Genomic DNA, 19,934 nt, shown 5'->3' with positions numbered 1-19,934 from the left:
ACAGGACATCACAATATTCACATCTGTGCTGTTGTTAAGCATGGTGGGACCGAGCTCTTATGATTATAATTCTAATGTGGTTTTGCATTGCCCCATAACCCATCTTAATTGAAGACACTGTCATTCATTAATAATGACTGCATTCAGGTTACTGCATAATCAATACCAGGTCTCAAGGACCTGGTATTGATTATGCATTTTTTGTTGGAAATGTTTCACTACTTATCCGAGCAGCTTTTTCAGTCTGAGGGAACTCTGCCCTGTTCTCACTTCCCCTATTATCCACCTAACAAGCCTATTCAGGCCAGGCGAGTACAAGGCCTACTGTGAAGTATGTAACTGGGTCTTCCTAACCAGTTTCCCTCAGACCGAAGAAGCTGCTTGGATAGTGAAATGTTTCCAACCAAGAGGTTCAGTTGACATGACTTAGCCTCAACACACACACAGAAACACACACACACATGCACAAACAGTTAATACAGTGGATACAAGTTCTATGTCTGTGAATTTATTAGCTACAGTAGGCCTTTGGGGCTTTCCAGTAATTGGAAAGCTCCAAGTCCTTGTAAGTTATCTAAATGATTTATTCATTGATCTTAAACAATGGACAAAGTCAAACGTCTCTTCCAGGAGCTTAACTTAAATGAACAACTATGAAAACAACAGTCTGAGATAGAGAATTAGCGTTTGGTCTCATCTGATGAGAATTACAACAGTCTGCCAATTTTATTGCAAACTATACAGACATGACTAATGTAATTAATAACTCGATTTAATATTATGATCAGTATGAGACACTTAAACATTTTACGCCCTTAATTCATCTCTTTCATGGTGCATCATACGTTTATTCCTTTCTTCTTTTTTCTGTCACTCGTTGTTCCTTAATTCACTCAGAAAATGTAAAAATCACAACTTTTAAAAATGTGACAGTGCAGAAACTTTAAAAGACTTAACTGCATAAGTTGTGGATGTACGTCTTGAGGTGTGAATACCAATGGAATTTGGAGGTTGGTAGTAATGTGGCTGATAAAAGTGTAGTGATAGAGAAAGTGATAAAGGAGTATCAGCGAGAATGAAAGGAAAGGTGTTCAAGACAGTGGTGCCACCAGCGATGCTGTTCAGTTTAGAGACAGTGGCACTGAAGAAAAGACAGGAGGCAGAACTGGAGGTAGCAGAGATTAAGATGTTGAGGTTCTCTTTGGGAGTGACAAGGATGGACAGGATCAGGAATGAGGACATCAGAGGGACAGCTCATGTTAGATGTGTTGGAGATAAAGTCAGATTGAGGTGGTTTGGACATGTTCAGAGGAGAAACTGTGAATATATCGGTAGAAGGATGTTGAGGTTGGAGCTGCCAGGCAGGAGGTCTAGAGGAAGACCAACAAGGAGATTTATGGATGTAGTATGAGAGGACAGGAGTTAGCCAGCAAGTAGCTAACTTGGCTACACATTTAATTTAGCTTAAACAAGTTTTTAGCATCATATGGTTTAATTAACTGCCAATAAGGCACTTTTTCCTGTTGTTACTGTAACTTACAGCTAAGCCTTTTCTTCATTAAATCAGACATAAATGCTGTTTGAGCTTTACTTAACTTTGTGTCTTTCTTAGTTTGTGGCATGTGTAACTTGTAACTAACTGTGTGTGTGTGGTGTCTGTCTGAACCACAACATTTGCCTCAGAGGCATCACTTCACACATTTGGTCCAAATCCAGAGTCTAATTGAGTTAATTATTATGAATCATTTGTTTATCTATGCTTGTTATCAAATATTTCTCGCTAGTGATTCAAAAATATGACTAATGGTTTTGATCTTTTCCCTCTGCTGTAGTCCCTGTTTTAGTCAGAGGCATTCAATCTTTTTTTTGTCCCAAGTCCAGCAGTTATGGCTCCTGCTGTGTATCTCCGCAGTTAGAGATGAAGTGATTGTTGAGCAATTTAAAATGACTGACGAGTTTGGCTTTTACAAACCCTGTTAGGGTCTACAGCAGTCCAAAGACTACAAGCAAGATGCAATCAGATGTTATTGAAATATTATATATACCTCAAAAATTCACCCCCAAAACTCACTCTTACAGGTTTTAATGTATGTAAGAGTTAGTCTATTAACTACTTCCCTAATGTCACCTCACCTCTTCTCATGCTTTCTGTTATTATATCACGAATAGTGTTCCCAAAATGTCCTCATTATCATTTTGTTCTATTTTTATTTATTGTATATCTCTTCCAGACGTCAGAAATATTGCATCCAAATTAGTTAGGATCACTGTAGTCATACAGTCACACCACGTGTAACCTATTGAACCATATTGATTTAATGAGTCCTCACTGCTTTCCTAACACAATTGAGTGAGTTCATGTGCTGAGGTTAATGTAGACAAAGCGTAAAATGCGATTACAAATACTGGATTTCTCCTTCATTATTTGTTGTTTTTCTTTGTGCCTTGGTGTTTAAGAATGTGTTTGATCCATGAATGTTTCGAATGTTGTGACACCCTACTGTTCTGGTAAAAGTGGAAAATGCTTGGACATCACAAAGAACCCACAGAAGGTAAGATCCTCTTCTGCCTTAGTTGTTTTGTAATCCTGATCTAACACCTTTCACAGCCTTGCTTGAGTAGGTGAAAGGTTAACCATGTTTGTAAAGACATCACTGCTGACACACCTTTGTTTTAATCAACAATAGTGAACAACACACTGTTTGTCTAATTAAAAAAAAAAATTAAGATGTTACTGAATCTGACACTGTAGAATGAGAAAGTGTTGATCTCCTTGAGGTTTTTCTATAAATGCTCAGCATTTTGATACTGACCTCGTTTATTCCTTTGTACAAAAGGTCAGAAAATCCTTTATCCATCCCATTGAAGAGCATTCACTCAGGTTGACTTGAACTACTTATTAGAGGCTTGTTCAAATAAACCAACTTGCAGCTATTGTTCATCTCTTTAATAAATATGGCTGCACCTCAAGTTTGCAACAGATCTTTGGTAAATTGGTGGGTTTGTGGTAACGGGAAACATGGCATCAGAATTATGTGAATGTGGCAAATTGAAGGTCAAATACTAATCTAAGAAAAGATGGGCTTTCTCATAATCAGCTCGTATGACAACATTGAAATTTTTCAAACTCTGTGTACGAATAGTCTCGTGAAATTCATTTTCCGAACCATTTTGTTTATTCCAGCACTGCTTTAATGTACAGTATACTTTCTGAAATAAGCCTTCCTTTATAGGAGACATCTTGACTTGTCATAGCAAGAAAAACTCAGGTATAACTAAGACTTCAGTGATGACTCTTTTCCATTAGGGTTTAACTGTAAGCTATGCCAGTTAGACACCTTGCACTACCATGGGCAAGGAACTGGCACACCTAGAGGGAAGGCAGACATTATTACTGTTATCTAATCGCTTAGACCTATGGTTCTTATGCTATAATAAAATATAGTAATCAATTTTCCACAATAATCCAAATCTAGTAATCGGTAGGATATTAAACATTTAAAATATTCAGTGTGTGCAACGTTTTAGAAGAGCTAATGATCTACGACACTGTCTAATATGTGTTCACAACATACTCCATGTACAGCAGGTAACAAAAGAAGCAGCTGACTCAGGTTTCGGTTCTATGTCCGTATGATTCATGTTGTTCAACAATCCTGGGGCAAAGGTTTGCTCAACTTTTTGTAAGAGGCCTTTATATGAACACTATAAGGTAACTTTGTGCTAATATTTCTAATTAAGATCTGTAATTTTTTTGATTTTTCTTTTCATTTTGAATGGTTGATTTCTTTAGACATCCCTTAACCTTACATTTCTCGAAACTGGCTGAACGGTCTCTGAACAGTCAGCATGAAATCACTCTGAAATTGCCAACAACATGCACAGAAATTTGAAAATATAATAAATAAATAAAACACAAAGTTTAAATAATTAAAAGAAACATTGAATACACCCTTTGCTTTAGTGACACTCTTAAATTAGTGTGATCTCTTTAAGCATTACAAACAAGTCATCAAAGTTACTGATTGAGGCTATATTAGCTATTATATGACTTTTGTCTGATTACAAGATTTTTTTTTGAGATAAGCATATCTTTGACTTTTTTCATTAAAAACCTCAATATGTGCATTTTTCTACTACATTACTTCAGGATCAGCAAAATGTCTCAGGAGGACAGCCCCAAATAATAACACAAGAGCTGAAGAAGTCATCTAATGTAATCACAGAGACCACCCACACCCAGCGCTGACAGACAGTCTTATTTGTGAAACGTTTTTACCTTTGGCCTGCCACAAGGACTGCTCAGACTTTGGAACGAGGGCAACACATTTGCAAGTGCTGGTAATCACATATTCCAAGACTGGAAAACTATAAAAGCTATCAGAACAAAGCGCAAGGATTAGTCTTCACAGAAAGAGGAGGACTCTCCTTAAGGCTTCTTGGAGCTTTACTAAGCCCGTCATGGGGGGTGCCAAGCTCTGCGTTTTGCTATTGCTGGGCACATACACTCTAGCCCGTAAGTATTATGGTTTAATTTTAGAACAACTGGAATTGAATGATTTGGTTTTATATTGTAAATGTATTTGTGTGAAATAGAAGTTGATGTGTATTACTTAGTATTTTTTAAAGCTGATCCTTTCCTGCTGTGAAATCTAATAGCTGTTTGGTACATATGCATTAATTTTATTTGCTGTTGAGACAGTTGTGATGCTATTTTGATAGATGATAGTTTTTAAATGACATCACACTTAAAACATAGTATAAAAATACTCCTTTAGTGTAATAACGATTCAACTAAACCACTCATCTTTTGTTTTTGTATTTAAGCGTGTCTTGTTGTAAGTAAAGTTTAGAGTAGGTCGTAGTCTTTAAAATTTTCATGGACATATGTTTTTCATCTTTTGCAGAGCAAAATGTGGGAAGTGCTGAGGAACAATCTCCGGCTTGTTTTTGTGAGTTGCTTGCTTATTGCCAGTGTTGTGTCCTTTCTAATTATGTATGAGTTTTAAAATCCATTTAAAGTAGAGTCCTTTTTTTCTTATTAGTGCACAATAGTATATTCAACAACAACATTACAGTGCTCTAACAGTTTTTCCAAATACTTTTTTAGTGGCCAAAACATTCAAGAACTTCAGACGGTTTGTGTTTGACTATGAAGCTGAGACCATAAATGGTGTGAATGGAGCTACCGACAATAAAAGCGGCCCCAAAGTCACCTGCAAAGTATGTTTCACAGCCCCAATCAATATAGCAAACACAACAGGGTCTTGTGACCCTGAATAGAAAGCAGTAGTACTAACAGAAATTGTTTAATCTGCTGCACAGGTTGAGGTTGATGTGCCCCAGACCTGTAGCTTCATCCTCCGCACAACAGACTGCTCTGTGAGTGAGATTTCTAATGTTGATGCAGAGGGGAACCCAGTGTATCATCCTGCTGCCGGCGCTGATGCTTTCAAAGCCGCCATGGCCAAGTTAGTCACCTCAGTTTTTTACTCGAATTATTTATTTACAGGTATTGTATTGAGGGTGAACAAAGTGGCAGGTAATAAATGATTTTCTGCCCACATCAACAGGAACCCCCTGAAAATCACAGTTGATGGGCAGGCTAGTGTCAAACTCTACCCTGAGGATGATGAGCCTACCAACATCCTCAATGTCAAGAGAGGAATCTTCTCAGCTCTCATGGTGCCTGTAGTGGAGGAGGAGATGAACAAAGAAATGGTAGCTCCCCTCCTGTTTATTGCCTTGTTTTTATTTTGTACATAGTTACCAATTAATTAAGGCCAAGTAGAACTTGACTTTGCTTCGGGAGAAGAGTCATGCAAGATAAACAAGTTGCACAATGAATAGATAAGCTGCCCCAGTCAAAGGTGATAAATCCACGCCGGTAACATCATGTTCTCACAATGACCATCTTCTGCAGTGGGTCAAAGTCCTAGATAACTTTATCTCACTATTGATATCACCTGCTCTCATAATGGGGAATAATCTTTCAGATCAATTGACAGATTCATGGAGCTTGCTAAACAACTAAAAACAAGTGTAACACTCCAGCGTTTACAGCTATGTTTAATTTTACCCCATTGCCTCAGTATTAACGATGACCTCTCGTCAATTTCAGCCCACCGTACACGGAGTCTGCTCCACCAACTTCACTGTGAACTCCAGAGAGCAAGCTGACGTGACTCTCACCAGGGATCTTTCTAAATGTAGTTGGTTCACTCCCCGCTGGCAGGTTACAAGTCCCCTGGCCCTCATCTCTGGCATGGTATGAGATAAAGCCACATTTGCATAGCACATTTCAAATACTCGTGCTATTTGCTACTGTTTTCGAGGCGTCTGCTTTTCCTCATTGTTTGACAAAGTGCTGATGATGTCTTCCCATTAGAAAAAACCTCTTTCTAAGATGATTAGCAGCACCCAGACCTGCAACTACAAGTTTGACAGTCAGAAAAAGCACATGACCAGTGTAATCTGCTCAGAGAAACACATCTTCCTGCCCCTCTCCCACCAGTAAGTTTTAAAAGAATACAGTACCTGGTAAATAATAAGTAAGACTTAAATAATAAAAATGTCAATAAGGGTTTCAAGTCTTTTATATTTCTAAATTGGCCAATTTCTAGAGTGGTTGGAGAACAATAACTGCCTACTCATGTTTCCTAACTGTAAGATTTTAAATTATGTACAGTTTGAAGTTCTTTACTCATGTACGTCTTTAAACTCTTGTTATATTAGTATAAATAATTTTATGTTGGGCTCAAATATCTATTTTCTGAAAAATAACACACATAACAGAATTTTTCCCATTTCATTCTCTTGAACTGTTCACATTTACATGCAAATTGGTTAAATGAAATGAAATGATTTCCTGTTCTAGCTAATTCTCTGAAATTCTCTCTTCTGCAAACAGGAATGAATATGGGATTTCTACTTCAGTGAAGCAGACTCTGTCTCTGAGGGAGACTGCCAAGATCAATGACAGAATTTTTGATCACAGTGAGTATTTTACATTTCAGAGTACATTGCAAAATATGTATTCGAAATATGCTCAATACAACAAGTTTGGCAAAATTCCAAACATTTTCTTATTGTTTGTTTTAATTCTGTACAGATGAAGACAACATCATGTACTTGCCTATGGATATTGCTGCTGACAAATCCCCTGTGCAGACCAAGGATGCCGTCATTGCCACAATGCAGCAGCTGAACACCCTGTCACAGACCACTAAGGGTGAGGAGCGTGCCAGTCTCTTCAACAAACTGGTGTCCGAGTTGCGTGGTTTAAATAATGACGTCCTGGGATCTGCTGTTGTTGAGATGATGGAAATGTCTAGCTCTCTGACATGGCAAGCTCTGGTTCAGTGTGGTACCTCAGAGTGCACCAGCGCCATGCTGAAAGTTCTCAGGACCTTCGATGAAGGTGCTCTCGAGGTTGATGCTGCTGTCTACGCCATGGGACTTTTGCATGAACCCTCCAGCCTCATGGTGAACGACATCCTGGCCATGGCTCAGTACAAGCAGAGCAAACCCATCATGTATGCCCTGAGCAGTGCAGTCAGGAAGTACGTTTTACCACATATCATCTTTTTTAGCAGAAAAAAGTCTTTATTAATGTTTTAGTGCTGAATGGTTGTTTCTGTTCACTTAACTTTTTATGTCTAATTTTGTCACTAGACTGTACAAGGTTAACGGAATCACCCCTGAGATCACTGCTGTCTCTGAGTTCGTGAGTTCACTTCTGGGTCCAGACTGTGCTGGGGAGAAAGAGCTGACCTTCCTTACCTTGAGGGTACAAAATCAACTTAGCTCTGATGCACCTCAATAAGTAACTTTTTACAGCAACTTTACTTTCCTTTTTGTTTTTTCAACTTCCTATGCTTTCCCCTCCAGGTTGTTGGTAACATGGGAGATGCAATGGAGGCTGCTGACCCTGCTATAAAGGCCACCCTGATTAAGTGTATGAGACAGCCTGCAACCTCACTATCAGTGCAGCTGGCTGCCATCCAGGCTTTCAGACGCATGTCTGTTACAGATGAGGTATGTAAAGTTCCAGTCACCAAACAATACTGTCCCAGTTTAAGTTTTACTGTGTACAGTTCCTAATATATAGTGATAAACAAGTTCCTGTGGTGATTTTTTTATCCAGGTTCGCTCTAACCTTCAGAGGGTCAGCCAGTACCCCAAGGGTGCTGTACAGAAGCGACTGGCAGCTTACTTAATTCTGATGAGAAATCCACAGGACAGCGACATTGAGATGGTGAAAAAACTCCTCATGCAGGAGCAGAACATGCAGATCAAGGCCTTTGTAACCTCGCACATCTACAATATAATGTCTTCCACCGACTCAGGGACCCAGGAGTAAGACTAAAGCATGTTTTAAGTGACAGTACCATTTTAGCTTTATTTTAAGAAAATACTGCCTTGAACAAACTATATATTCAGCTAATTGTTTTACATTTTGTTTTCTACATCAGACTCGCTAAGACGTTAAGGAATTCTCTCCAAGATGTGGACGTCACCACACACTATAACTATGCCACAAAGTCTCGCAACTACAAACTGGGTGTGGGACCTGACAGCCTGCAGGCTGGCATTAAGAGCAACATTGTCTTTGATCCCAGTAGTCAGTTGCCCAGGGAGGTATTGCTGGAAACTACTCTGAACGCCTTTGGCTTCAACATGGACATTTGGGAGGTATGTAATACTGTAGGCCTTATTAATTAGTATTAAATTACTGTTTCAAACTCTGGTTTTATGGTTGTTGACAAAATTACTCCCATAGACCAACTTAAACTGCAAAACCAACTGAATTTAATCTTATTGGTTTATTTTGTTCGCAGGTTGGCATGGAAGGAAAAGGCTTTGAACCAACTATTGATGCTCTGTTTGGAAAGAACGGGTTCTTCCCTGACACTGTGTCCAAGGCTCTGTACTGGGCTGAAGACCAGATGCCACCAAAGATCAAAGAGTTTCTGAGAAAATGGGTTGCTCCCCTGAAGCCAGAAGGACAGGAGGTATATAGCTATATTATTTTTATTCTTTTATTTTTGTTTAGATATTTAATAATTTCCACTGAAACCAGCTCAACTAATAGAGTGAAACTCTTTCCTAAGGTCTCCAATAATCTTGTGAAAGACATTTTTACCAATTTCAACAAGCTGGTAAGAGAACTGCAGAGTCAAGAGTCCCCAGAGACCATGGCCTACCTAAGGATTATGGGAGAAGAGCTTGGCTACATCAAGGGCAACGAACTGAAGTCTTTTGCTGACAATGCGATGATGTATGCAGAGATTTTGATGAAGATCATTCCTACCAGGGTACTGCTCTATACTCCTGTTATCCATATTTAAATAAATTACAACTTCACAGCAAGAATCAAGTTATTGACTGTTGATCCTTTTTTATCAGGTGGCTAAGCTGTTGTCCAGCACTGAAAATGAGATTTTTGCACATTACATCTTCATGGACAACAAATTCATCATGTCAACAGCATCTGGTTTGCCTCTAAAATTTGGCCTAACTGGTACCTTCACTCCTGGAGCAAAGGGGGGCATTAGCATTGCTCCAGACATGGTAAATTTTACAGTTTTTGTTTCCTTTAGGCTTTAGTTTATAAATGTAGTGTTTTTAGTTTCAGCTATCGTGATTTGTTCACATATTATAAAAGGAAATAGGAAGAAATCTAAATAAATTATTGCAGTATAGGTAGAGTAAATGTTTTGGTCATTTTGTGGGTGCAGCTGTAGTGTTATACTGTCATATACAACCTATTTTATTTCATATAATCAATTTTTCATTTACAGAAAGAACTATTGTTCATGCCCTCGATTGGAGTTGAGTTTGTGACTGAGATGGGAGTCCATTTTCCTGAATTTGTTGTGTCTACTGTTGAGATGCATACCAACATGTACCACGAGAGTACATTTAATGCAAAGATCACCATGGAGCAGAACCAAGTCAAGCTTTCCATCCCAGCCCCACAGATCTCCACAAAGCTCTTGAGTGTTAGGTAATTGGATAAAAAGACATTTACATACTTTATCCTATTTTGTTAGAGCAAATGTTTATTCAGTTTTTATTTCTCAATCAGTTTGTAAATCTGATGTTGGTCACATGCAAGTGTGCCTATACCCTTGATAGTGTATTTCTGTTTGATAAATATATTTGTGCATCTCTATTCCTATCTGATCTAAGCAAATTTTGATGTTCCTTATTTGAAATAGCAATAAAATCATGATTGTGGGTGCTGGCCGGGCTACGGTGATCCCACACACAGAAGATGGAACAAACTGCAGGCCTCTCTTCACTGGAGTCAAATTCTGCACCAAAGTACTTCGAGCTGATACTGGTGACAAGGCTGCTGTTCCTTACTTCCCCCTAAACGGCGAGACTGCGTAAGTTAATGTTTGAATAGTCCTTATTTGTGCATTGTAATATCACTGATTTAAATAATTATTTTAAAAAACGTTTAGGTCAAAATAGGTCAAGGTTTAAAGTAAGGTAACGGTGGAACAGTCTCACCTCTGTAACAGGATCTATTTTAATTTAACAGGGAATGTTAAAATGGATGTAATGTGTTGAGATTCAGCTGAAAAACACATGGCTTGAATAAAAGTTTTAATGGCCAAAACAGCACCACACTCATTCCATATTTAATAGCAGGGCAAGTTTTGCAATACGAAAAAGACATTGTATATGGTAGTTTAAATTTGATTTGTTAACAACATTCTTTGTAAACTCACCAGACACTTATTCCTTTGACCATTTTCACAGATTTGATGTGAACATTGAGCCAACGAATGAGGTCTCAGAGTACACAGCCACCATCGCCTATAAGCTCCTCAGTGAAGGAAAAGATGGCCGCCAAAAGGTTGATTCTTTGAAGATGACTCTTAAAGCTGAAGGTATGGTCATCATATTTTTTTAAAAAGTTAATCTGTTTTTTCCCTATGGGACAGTTTTTAATTTTGTAAAGCTATATACAGGAAGTTATTGTTTTTCTAACTCTGACTTTAGGTGCCCAGTCTACTGAGGCTTCAGCGACCATGAAATACAACAGGAACAGGAATGTCTTCACCACCCAAATCCAGATACCTGACTTTGATATTGAAGCTGGTGTCAAGGTTGGCATGACCGACAGCAATGCTAGAGGCAAATCCATTACCCTAGAAATCTCCAATAAGAATGTGGCCCAGCTCTCTCTGATTGGCCGAGCCAAGTGAGTTTTTCATATTCAACAGTCTATATACAAATGTATGCTATAAAACTGAATAATTGTTATTTAAAACTTCATCTTTTAATCAATCGTTTTTATTACAGGCTTCAGGCCATGACTAATAGCATGCTGCAAGTTCAGATTTTAGTCCCCTCACTCCAGACTGATGCTTCGATTACTGCTACCGTGAACAAAGCTGATGGACTCACCATGGAGGTCAAAAGTGAAGTCAAGTTCCCTCAGACTGATTCCACTCAGGCAATCATATTCAAATATGGTATGCTGTTCAACAAATTGCTAGCAGACTGGACTAGACTTCAACGATCAATGTTTTAAAATCTAACAGAGTTCAAGTATAAAATTATTTTCTAAATGTCACTGTATATCAGGCGAAGACCAGGCTGAGGTTCAGATAATGTCCAAGGCCAATGCAGGAACTAAGATGCTGGTGCCCTACACTGAAGCTCTCCAAGCCTGGCTCAGGAACGTTGTAGAGGATGTTATGGACCAGCAGGTTCTCAAGACTGACATGAAACTTCGTCATATCTTGGAAAAGGGAGTTGAGGTGAAAAAAAAAAAAAATCCAATAATCTTGATGTAGTTTTAGTTATTCTCAACTAAAGTATATGAATGTGACGTTTTTTCATCAGGCAAGCAATATCTGGATAGACAAGATCACAACTGATGTTCCCTATGTTGAGACCCTGAGGAACAGTATAGCAGAGGTGGAAATGCCCTCCATGCCTGAAAAGCTATTCATGGACCTGTAAGTGTAACATACATTCAAGGATCTATAGTTTTTCACATGGATTTTAAGAAAATTAATTTATCCTGATTCATTCATAAAATAAACATTTACTCCTCTTTAATATCTGGTTTAAATCCAACAAAAACAAATGTTTGGTTTCACAATTTCCCCAGGGAAAGCACATTCAGATACCAGTTCAATCAGGAACGTTGGGCCATCAGTATCCCTCTGCCTCTTGGAGGCAAAACATCTGAAGAGCTAAGGATACCTCAAATGATGACCTCCCCGCGCATTACTGTGCCTCAGATAGGCATGGACTTTGCTTCACAGCAGATTCATATCCCCACTTTTACCATCCCTTCTGAATATGATCTCACCCTGCCTCTGATGGGCATGGTGGAGGTGTCTGCTAAGATCAAAAGCAACTATTATAACTGGGAGGCAACAGTCTCTGGTGGCAACAACACTGCAGAGTCCCTTAGCTACCTGGTCAAGTTCAGTGCCATGGCTGAAAGCCCAATCAATCTTCTGTCTTTCTCATCTGAGGGTAATTTCTTTTTATTCTTCAAGTTTTATTTAACAAATAAATTATTCATACATTTTTAATTTGTTGTTTAATTTAACAGCAACACCCTATCAGTTTATACTAACTAATATTTTGATTATTTGTCTGTTTTGTAGGAGCTACAAAAATCACTGACACAGCAGAGAAAACTATCAAATTCAGCATTGATAGTTCCTTGAAACACATGCTCATGAACACAGGTTTCAACCTGCTGGAAACCATTGCTCTCACAGACAAAATACTAACAACAGGAAAGTACAACATCTATGTTCTGAGCCCTCTGGGTCTGGACACCTCTCTGACAGTTACCACCCAGTACACCTTAGACTCACACATGCTGTCTGGAGATATTAACACAAGTGGAAGTGTTTCTCTTGGACCCATGACTACTAGCACAACTTACGTCCACACCTTTTCTCTGGAGCCATTTAGGAAAGAAGCAAGAGTAGAGAGTGCCCTGCAGGTGACCTCTGAAATCCTGAATGTCATGAACAAGCTGAAGGCATCATTTGCTAATGAGGAACTTCTGATTGAGTTCAACAACAACATAAACAGTGAGCCTATCAAGCACACCACCAAAATGAGCCTAAGCTACAAGGATGTCAAGTTTAGCATGCAGTCTGATTCTATGACCAAGGCAGATGAGAGGATGCTTCGTAGCCAGATGGTGCTCTCTGCCTCTGCAGGACAGGCCAGTCTCAGGATAGAGAATCAAGCAGATGATACAGTAAATCGTGCCTACTCTTTGCTCACTGGTTCAATGAACCCTAGTGGTTTGGAGATCAACACTGATGCCTCTATAAACATCTTTACAAGCCTTGCTTCTCACAAGGCAACCCTAACCCTGAACATGGACGGCCTGACCACCAGCTGTACAACAACTGCTCAGCACAGTCCATTGACCTTTGAGAATGTTTTCCATGGTGGAGTTGATGCCTCTGGTGCCACCATGTCTCTCACCACCAAGGGAGCCATTCGGGAGAACAAGGCTGAGCTCAGTGTTGAGGGAAAGATTGCAATCACAGAAGTCTATGTCAATGGCATCTTTGAGGGCAACCTCTTTGACATCAACACCAGGAACAGAGTAAACCTCCGAGTGAATGAAGATGGCTTGATCTTCTCCAACAATGTGGTTGGATCTTTCAATGAGATGAGAACTGAAAATATCCACTCACTGTCTCTTACACCAAGATCTTTTACTCTCCAGTCCAAGACTGACAATGTTCTGGACAAGAAGAACTCATACATGCATGAAATCACAATTAATATTGAGAATTTGATTGCCTCCATGGTTGTGAAAAATAACCTAAAGATCATGGAGATCAATTTTGTTAATGATGCCCAGTTTAAAGCAGAGCCCTACAAAATGGAGCTGACTGGAACAATGATGGGAGCCTTCTCAGAGGAAGAGCTCAGGCACACTTATGAAATCCAGATTGCTGACATGGTGTTGTCTGCAAAGTGCAATACCAATGGTAAACTCCTAGGATCTCACATAAGACATACCACTGATATGGAAGTTGCTGGTCTGACCATAAAGTTCAGCAATATGGCTAACTTCAACTCACCATCTCTTCGTCTGGAAAGTACAGTCAAAAGTATTGCTGCTCCTTTTACTCTGAACGTTGATGCCATTTTCAACTCAGATGGTGCAGTGTATTTCTATGGACAGCAGAGTGGTGAACTATATAGCAAATTCCTCCTGAAAGCTGAACCTCTGCTGTTCACTCATTCGTTTGAGTACAGAGCCTCCACCACTCATGAACTGGAAGACACAACAACTATCAAGACCAATATGGAGAACAAGTTTAACAGCATACTGAGCCTACAAGAACAAAGTGTCACACTTAATTTGAAATCCAAAATAAATGAGCACACTTTTTTTCAACAAATGATTTCCTACAACAATGCAGACAGGCTGGGAATTGAGATGGCAGGAGCCGTCTCCACAGCTCTCTTCAGTAATGAAATAGAAGAATACGCCATCTCTGGATTTGTGAAGTATGATAAGAACAGCGATAGTCACTTTATCCAGATCCCATTCACTGAGCATCTGCCTGCAGTCATTGAACATCTAAAGATCACGATGATGGAGCTGATAGACTATAGCACTGAGATAATGTCAGACATCAACAACAAGTATGAGATCAGTGCTACATTTCAGAACAAAGTGTCAGAACTGAAGAAGGTAATTGACAACTTTGACTTCAACCTTTTTATGCAAGACCTGAGAAAGTTTGTTAGCTCAGTGGAATCTATCATTACAAACCTGACAGCCAAGGTCCCAACTGACAAAATCTTGAACATGCTGAAGTCAATCAAGGAGACTGTCATAGCTTGGATCAAGAAACATAACATTCCCAACGAGTTCAGTGCAATGTATGCCAAAATAGAAGAGATCCTCTCCAGCTATGAGATTGAGGAGATCATTGGAGCCATTATGGATGAAGCTGTTAAAATCATGAAGCAGTATCAGGTAAGGGAAAAGATTCAGACTGCATTTGCTGCTCTCAAGTCAATTGACATCCAGCCTTTGATCCAAAAAGCAACAGTACCTGTTCAGGAGCTTATCAATGAACTGTATTCCTTTGACTTCAAACAACTGGTAGAAGACATAAGTGAGTATTTCATGGGAATGATCCAAAAAATCCAGTCTTTTGATTATGACCCATACATTGTGGAGCTAAAGGAGAAAGTGGCAGATATGAGCAAGATCCCCTGCTTTGGAAAACTCTATGGACAGTTTAGAGTCAACTCACCCTATTACAATCACAGGACTACTGCTGACCTGACAAACACAACAACTTCATCAGTCACACCAGAGTTCAAAATTAATCTTAACTCAAAGGCAACATCAACTTTGAGGGTCCTTGACTTCACTGTGGATGCCACTGCACATTTTGCTGCACCCAAGATGAGTCAACTGTCTATCTCTGAGAACATTAAGGTTGAACAGCTATTTTTTACACTGGATCACAAGGGAACAATGACATTCTATGGTCTGTCTGCTGAGGCTTCTGCTGAAACTAAAGCTAAGGTCACAACAGAGGTCTATTCAACAGAGCTTTTAAATAAGGCAATTTTTGCTATGGAGAATGGGGTTTCTGCCAGTGTAGAGACCAGCTATAAACATAGCCTCAACTTGCCGTCCCTCAACATTTTTAGTGAAACATCAATGAAACAAAATACAGTTTTCTCGCTTAAGGATGGCACTGCCCAACTGACCTTTAACAATACAGCAAATGAAAAATATGCAATTCAGGATATCTCAGATCAGGCAACCCACAAGAGTTCCATGGAACTGGTCATGGATCTCCATACAGCTAAAATAACTTTGACTGGAGCTACAGGCAGCAGCCACTTCCAAATGAATCAGCGCGTAGTTGCTGAAATTTGCATCTTCCGACACATAATTATTGATGCAACGGCTGAGACAGAAACACCTTTCATGAAGGCCAGCAAAGCAGTAGTCAAGCTCCAGGCTAAAGTTGAAGACATGAAATTTGATTTAACTGCGTCTCACACCGCAGAACTGGTTGGACTGGTTGAGGGAACTCACTCAAGCTCTGTCCTTGCTTTGGTCTCACCCAGTGAATTTATGTTTGACACCAAAAACAAAGGAAATGCCAAGGTTGCTCTTCCATTCAAGCTGTTTGGAAAGATAGATCTTCAGAATGACATTGCTCTCACTCTTAACTCCAGAGTTCAGCAGTACAGTTGGACAGGCCTGGCTAGATTCAACCAGTACAAATACTCACATTACTTTAGCATGGATAATGGCAATGGAGAAATTAACCTATTTTCCCAAATTAATGGAGAAGCAAATCTTGACGTCCTGAAGCAACCAATCACCATTCCTGAAATAACTTTGCCATTTGTTCATATGAGGACACCAAGAGTGGAAGAATTCTCTCTGTGGGAAGATACTGGCCTGAGCTACCTCTTAACCACAACTCAGCAGACATTTGACCTGAACTCCAAGCTAAAATACATACAGAACCCTGAGGGTATAAACATTGACATCAATATGGAGCCATTCATCAATGCTATTAATACTAACTTCAAGACTCTCCACAAGAAAGTGCTCATTGGCAAAGATAAGGCTGCTTCCATCCTTGCTACATCTTACAGCAAAGCAAAAGCAGAATATGAGAAATACAGCATTGAGTTGCCCAAAACTATTACAGTGCCTGCCTATAAAGTTCCAATCATGAATGTTGAGATGGCTACATTCACCATTCCCCTGCCCGACGTCAATCTCATGACAATGCCCACTATGCATGTTCCATCTGCTCTCAGTGAGCTGACTCTGCCAAAAATCACTCTGCCAAAAGTTCAGAGCATTAAGCTCCCACTAATGGGTGATCTGACCTATGAGTTCTCCATGAAAACCGCAATGATCACACTCAAAACTAATGCCAGCATCCTCAACCAGGATGAAATTGTGATGAAATTTGATGCTTCCTCATCCTCTGAATTTGAGATTCTGACTGGAAAGATTCAGGGTAACACTAATGTGAACACAGATGATGGATTTAAAATGGCCTCTGTCCTGTCTTTAAAACATTTACTGGTAGAGGGAAACCATGACAGCACCTTTGCTTTTGGGTGTGAAAATGTAGATACATCCATCACCAATTCAGCAAAAGTAAATCTACCTGACATGACAATGGAAATCTACCAGGAGATTACTGGAAATCCAGAGGAAGGTCTTGTTCTCTCTATGTCCACTCCATCTGCAGGACTGATTGCAGTTCAGATGCAGACTAAGCAACCAGCAGTAGTGAAAGCAAGACTCTATGGTCGTTATCCGGTAAGAAATCTAATAACCCATGACTCTTGATTTTAGTATAAATTGTGTTTTTATATTTTTGTAACATTTTTATTTCATGTATACTTGTTTCCATAGTCTGAGCCAACAACAGACATTGATATCGTGGGTGTGAAGATGTCTGTGGTGAACTCTGAGAAGCTGAATATTCAGACAACCTGGAATATGGAGATGCCATATGAGGTGATGCTGGGACTGAAGAAACAGGTGCCCAGAGTCATAGAAATGGTATCTGATCCCGCTAGCAGAATATATAACAAAATCTCCAGACAAGCTAGAATCCTCAAGACTTCCATCGAACAGGCTAGAAAGCAGGGTAAAGTGATGTTTAAGAGGGCTATTGAGAACTTTGCAGCAGCAAGTCCATCTGATGTTATGATAGCTGCCACAGATAAAACCATTTTGATTCTCAAAGAGTGCCAAAAGAAAATTGAAATTGCTTTTGATGCTGTTGTTAAATTCCTGAGAGAAACAAAGTTCCAAATCCCTGGGTATGAACAGAGGCTATCTGGGCTGGAGATCTACCAGAAATATACTGCTTTTGTTGCTGATGTGTCTGAGGAGGCTGTTCAAAAGATTCCAGAGTACTTTGCCTCCATGTTTACAGCTGTCCTTGAATATATTCGGGCTACTGAATTCACCCTTCCTGGCTCAAACCACATTGTCAGCGGAAAAGACGTTCTTGATGATTTGTTTGTAGCTCTCAAGAAAATACAGGACCAAGTGATAGTCACTGTGAGGAAACTAGGAAATATAAAGGTTGAAGACATGACTAAGACCTTGTCAGCACTGATGCAGTTTACCATTGAACAAAGTGAGAAATTTCTCCAAACTCTAAAATCTCAGAATGTAGAGAAGCTGTCCACCTTTGTGACTGAAGTGTACAATGATTTTATAAATTCTCCTGTCATTGCTGATGTTACCAAGCAAGTTGGAGAGACTTGTAGGATTGTTTTAGAATATCTAAAAGCTATGAGAGCTAAACTTCAGAATATTTTGTCAGACATGTCAAGCCAACAGCTTCAAGCTGATATCCAGTCCTGGATTGATGCACTGGTAAAACGTATTAATACGTTCCACAACAATGTCATTAAAATGTTTAAGGAGAAAAGCAAAAATGTTAAACAATTTGTGAGAGTAAGTGAGAGACAAATGGAGGTGGACATTCCTTTACCATTTGCTGCCAAATTCAACTAACTGACCGTGGAAAGAATTATATGTCAGTGTTTGTATTGACTATATCTGTTCATTAACCATCAAGACAGTAGTGTAGATGTTCATGTTCTATTAAACAAATACAAAACTATTTGCATACAAGTGTTGTCTGTTTCAAATATGCTTTTCAATATATTAATTGTTTTTACTATTTTACAGTAGATTTCCAGACTCTATTTTGCTTGTGTCTTGTACTATTTAAAAGAGTATATGGTTTCCCTCAATAAAAACTGTTTGTACTGCATATATTTTTGTGTAGTTCTTTTCTTAATATAATTTACATACAAATATAAACTGTAGTACATCATTTTTCATTTTTGGTTCTTTCTCTGACAAGTGTATCAAGGGGGCATGGTGGCTCAATGGGTAGAGCACTGGGTTAGGATGTAGAAGGTCATGGGATCCCACCCCTACAGGTGTGCCCCTGCCCAGCCACCAAGGGTTACCTTGGTGCTGGTCCCGAGCCCAGATTAAGTGAGAGGGTTGCAGCAGGAAGAGCATCCTGTATTTAACCTTCCTCTTGTGTTAGGGTCGGCACCGACCCATTTTCAGTTTTAAATGCATAAAAGAACCATGTACATTTGTTTATTACATCAAGGCTTTTTGACTTTATCAGTAACCTCTATTTCAACAAAATTTAAAAAATGAAAAACTTCTAACTAAATTATGAAATGCTCTTATTGAAATTATGACATTTGTGATGTTAGGGTCGGTTTCGACCCACTTCTAAAAATAAGGTTATAAAGCAATATTTAGAGCAAAAACTGAAATAATAAGTGCACTGTCAGCCTAAACACTGACAGCCAGCTCCTCTCCCAATCATGTGAGCTTTAGGTGACTCTTGTTTTCCTGTATATCTGCACAAATACAGAACAAACAAACAAACTTGGACGCGTCCAGACGTGTGAATTCAGTATTGAATTGGTGACTTGTAGAGTTCACATCTCCAATTTACAGCTTCGAAAATGAGAGGTTAAAAAACATGCCAAATTGCCACTTTTAAAATTTTGATCAGAATCTACTTCTGAATTTGCTTTTTGATATAATAGCAGAAAATCCTTATGCCATCTTCCAGGATTTCCATTTTTTTTGGCGTGGAATTTGAGATTGTTCCCACTGGAGAAATCTCATTAACTTTAGTGATTCTATGCCTGTTAACTTGGATTCATCAATTGGTCAATTGTTCACTCCTAAAATATATCTACACATAAAGATTGGGATACAGACACACTTGATCTCCGACAGATGAATGTCAATAACTTCTGACTTTTCCTATAGTGCCATCATGAGGTCAATACTTGAATTGGTTCACCTGCAAAGCCAATGACACTCCCATAAATATTATTTATTTAGTATTTTT

General features: G+C 39.1%; 1 protein-coding gene across 1 annotated transcript in view; it reads left to right on the top strand.

Annotated features, from left to right (window-relative positions):
* The first annotated feature begins 4,299 nt into the window (after positions 1 to 4,299).
* The window catches only part of LOC137102976 (apolipoprotein B-100-like), a 38,265-nt gene continuing 22,630 nt past the window's right edge, over positions 4,300 to 19,934 (top strand). Inside the window, 26 exon segments of the mRNA XM_067482928.1 lie at positions 4,300 to 4,516; positions 4,908 to 4,952; positions 5,111 to 5,223; positions 5,326 to 5,471; positions 5,574 to 5,721; positions 6,122 to 6,268; positions 6,389 to 6,513; positions 6,911 to 6,996; positions 7,112 to 7,562; positions 7,675 to 7,789; positions 7,891 to 8,037; positions 8,147 to 8,358; positions 8,475 to 8,694; positions 8,841 to 9,014; positions 9,114 to 9,317; positions 9,409 to 9,573; positions 9,804 to 10,009; positions 10,224 to 10,394; positions 10,774 to 10,904; positions 11,017 to 11,218; positions 11,320 to 11,492; positions 11,605 to 11,780; positions 11,866 to 11,981; positions 12,137 to 12,510; positions 12,645 to 17,341; positions 17,438 to 18,496. Coding sequence (XP_067339029.1) covers positions 4,462 to 4,516; positions 4,908 to 4,952; positions 5,111 to 5,223; positions 5,326 to 5,471; positions 5,574 to 5,721; positions 6,122 to 6,268; positions 6,389 to 6,513; positions 6,911 to 6,996; positions 7,112 to 7,562; positions 7,675 to 7,789; positions 7,891 to 8,037; positions 8,147 to 8,358; positions 8,475 to 8,694; positions 8,841 to 9,014; positions 9,114 to 9,317; positions 9,409 to 9,573; positions 9,804 to 10,009; positions 10,224 to 10,394; positions 10,774 to 10,904; positions 11,017 to 11,218; positions 11,320 to 11,492; positions 11,605 to 11,780; positions 11,866 to 11,981; positions 12,137 to 12,510; positions 12,645 to 17,341; positions 17,438 to 18,496 — 9,858 coding nt within the window. The 5' untranslated portion in view covers positions 4,300 to 4,461.

The sequence above is a fragment of the Channa argus genome, chromosome 17, assembly GCF_033026475.1.
Source record: "Channa argus isolate prfri chromosome 17, Channa argus male v1.0, whole genome shotgun sequence".
Taxonomy (NCBI): domain Eukaryota; kingdom Metazoa; phylum Chordata; class Actinopteri; order Anabantiformes; family Channidae; genus Channa; species Channa argus.
This window is presented reverse-complemented; position numbering and strand designations above follow the sequence as displayed.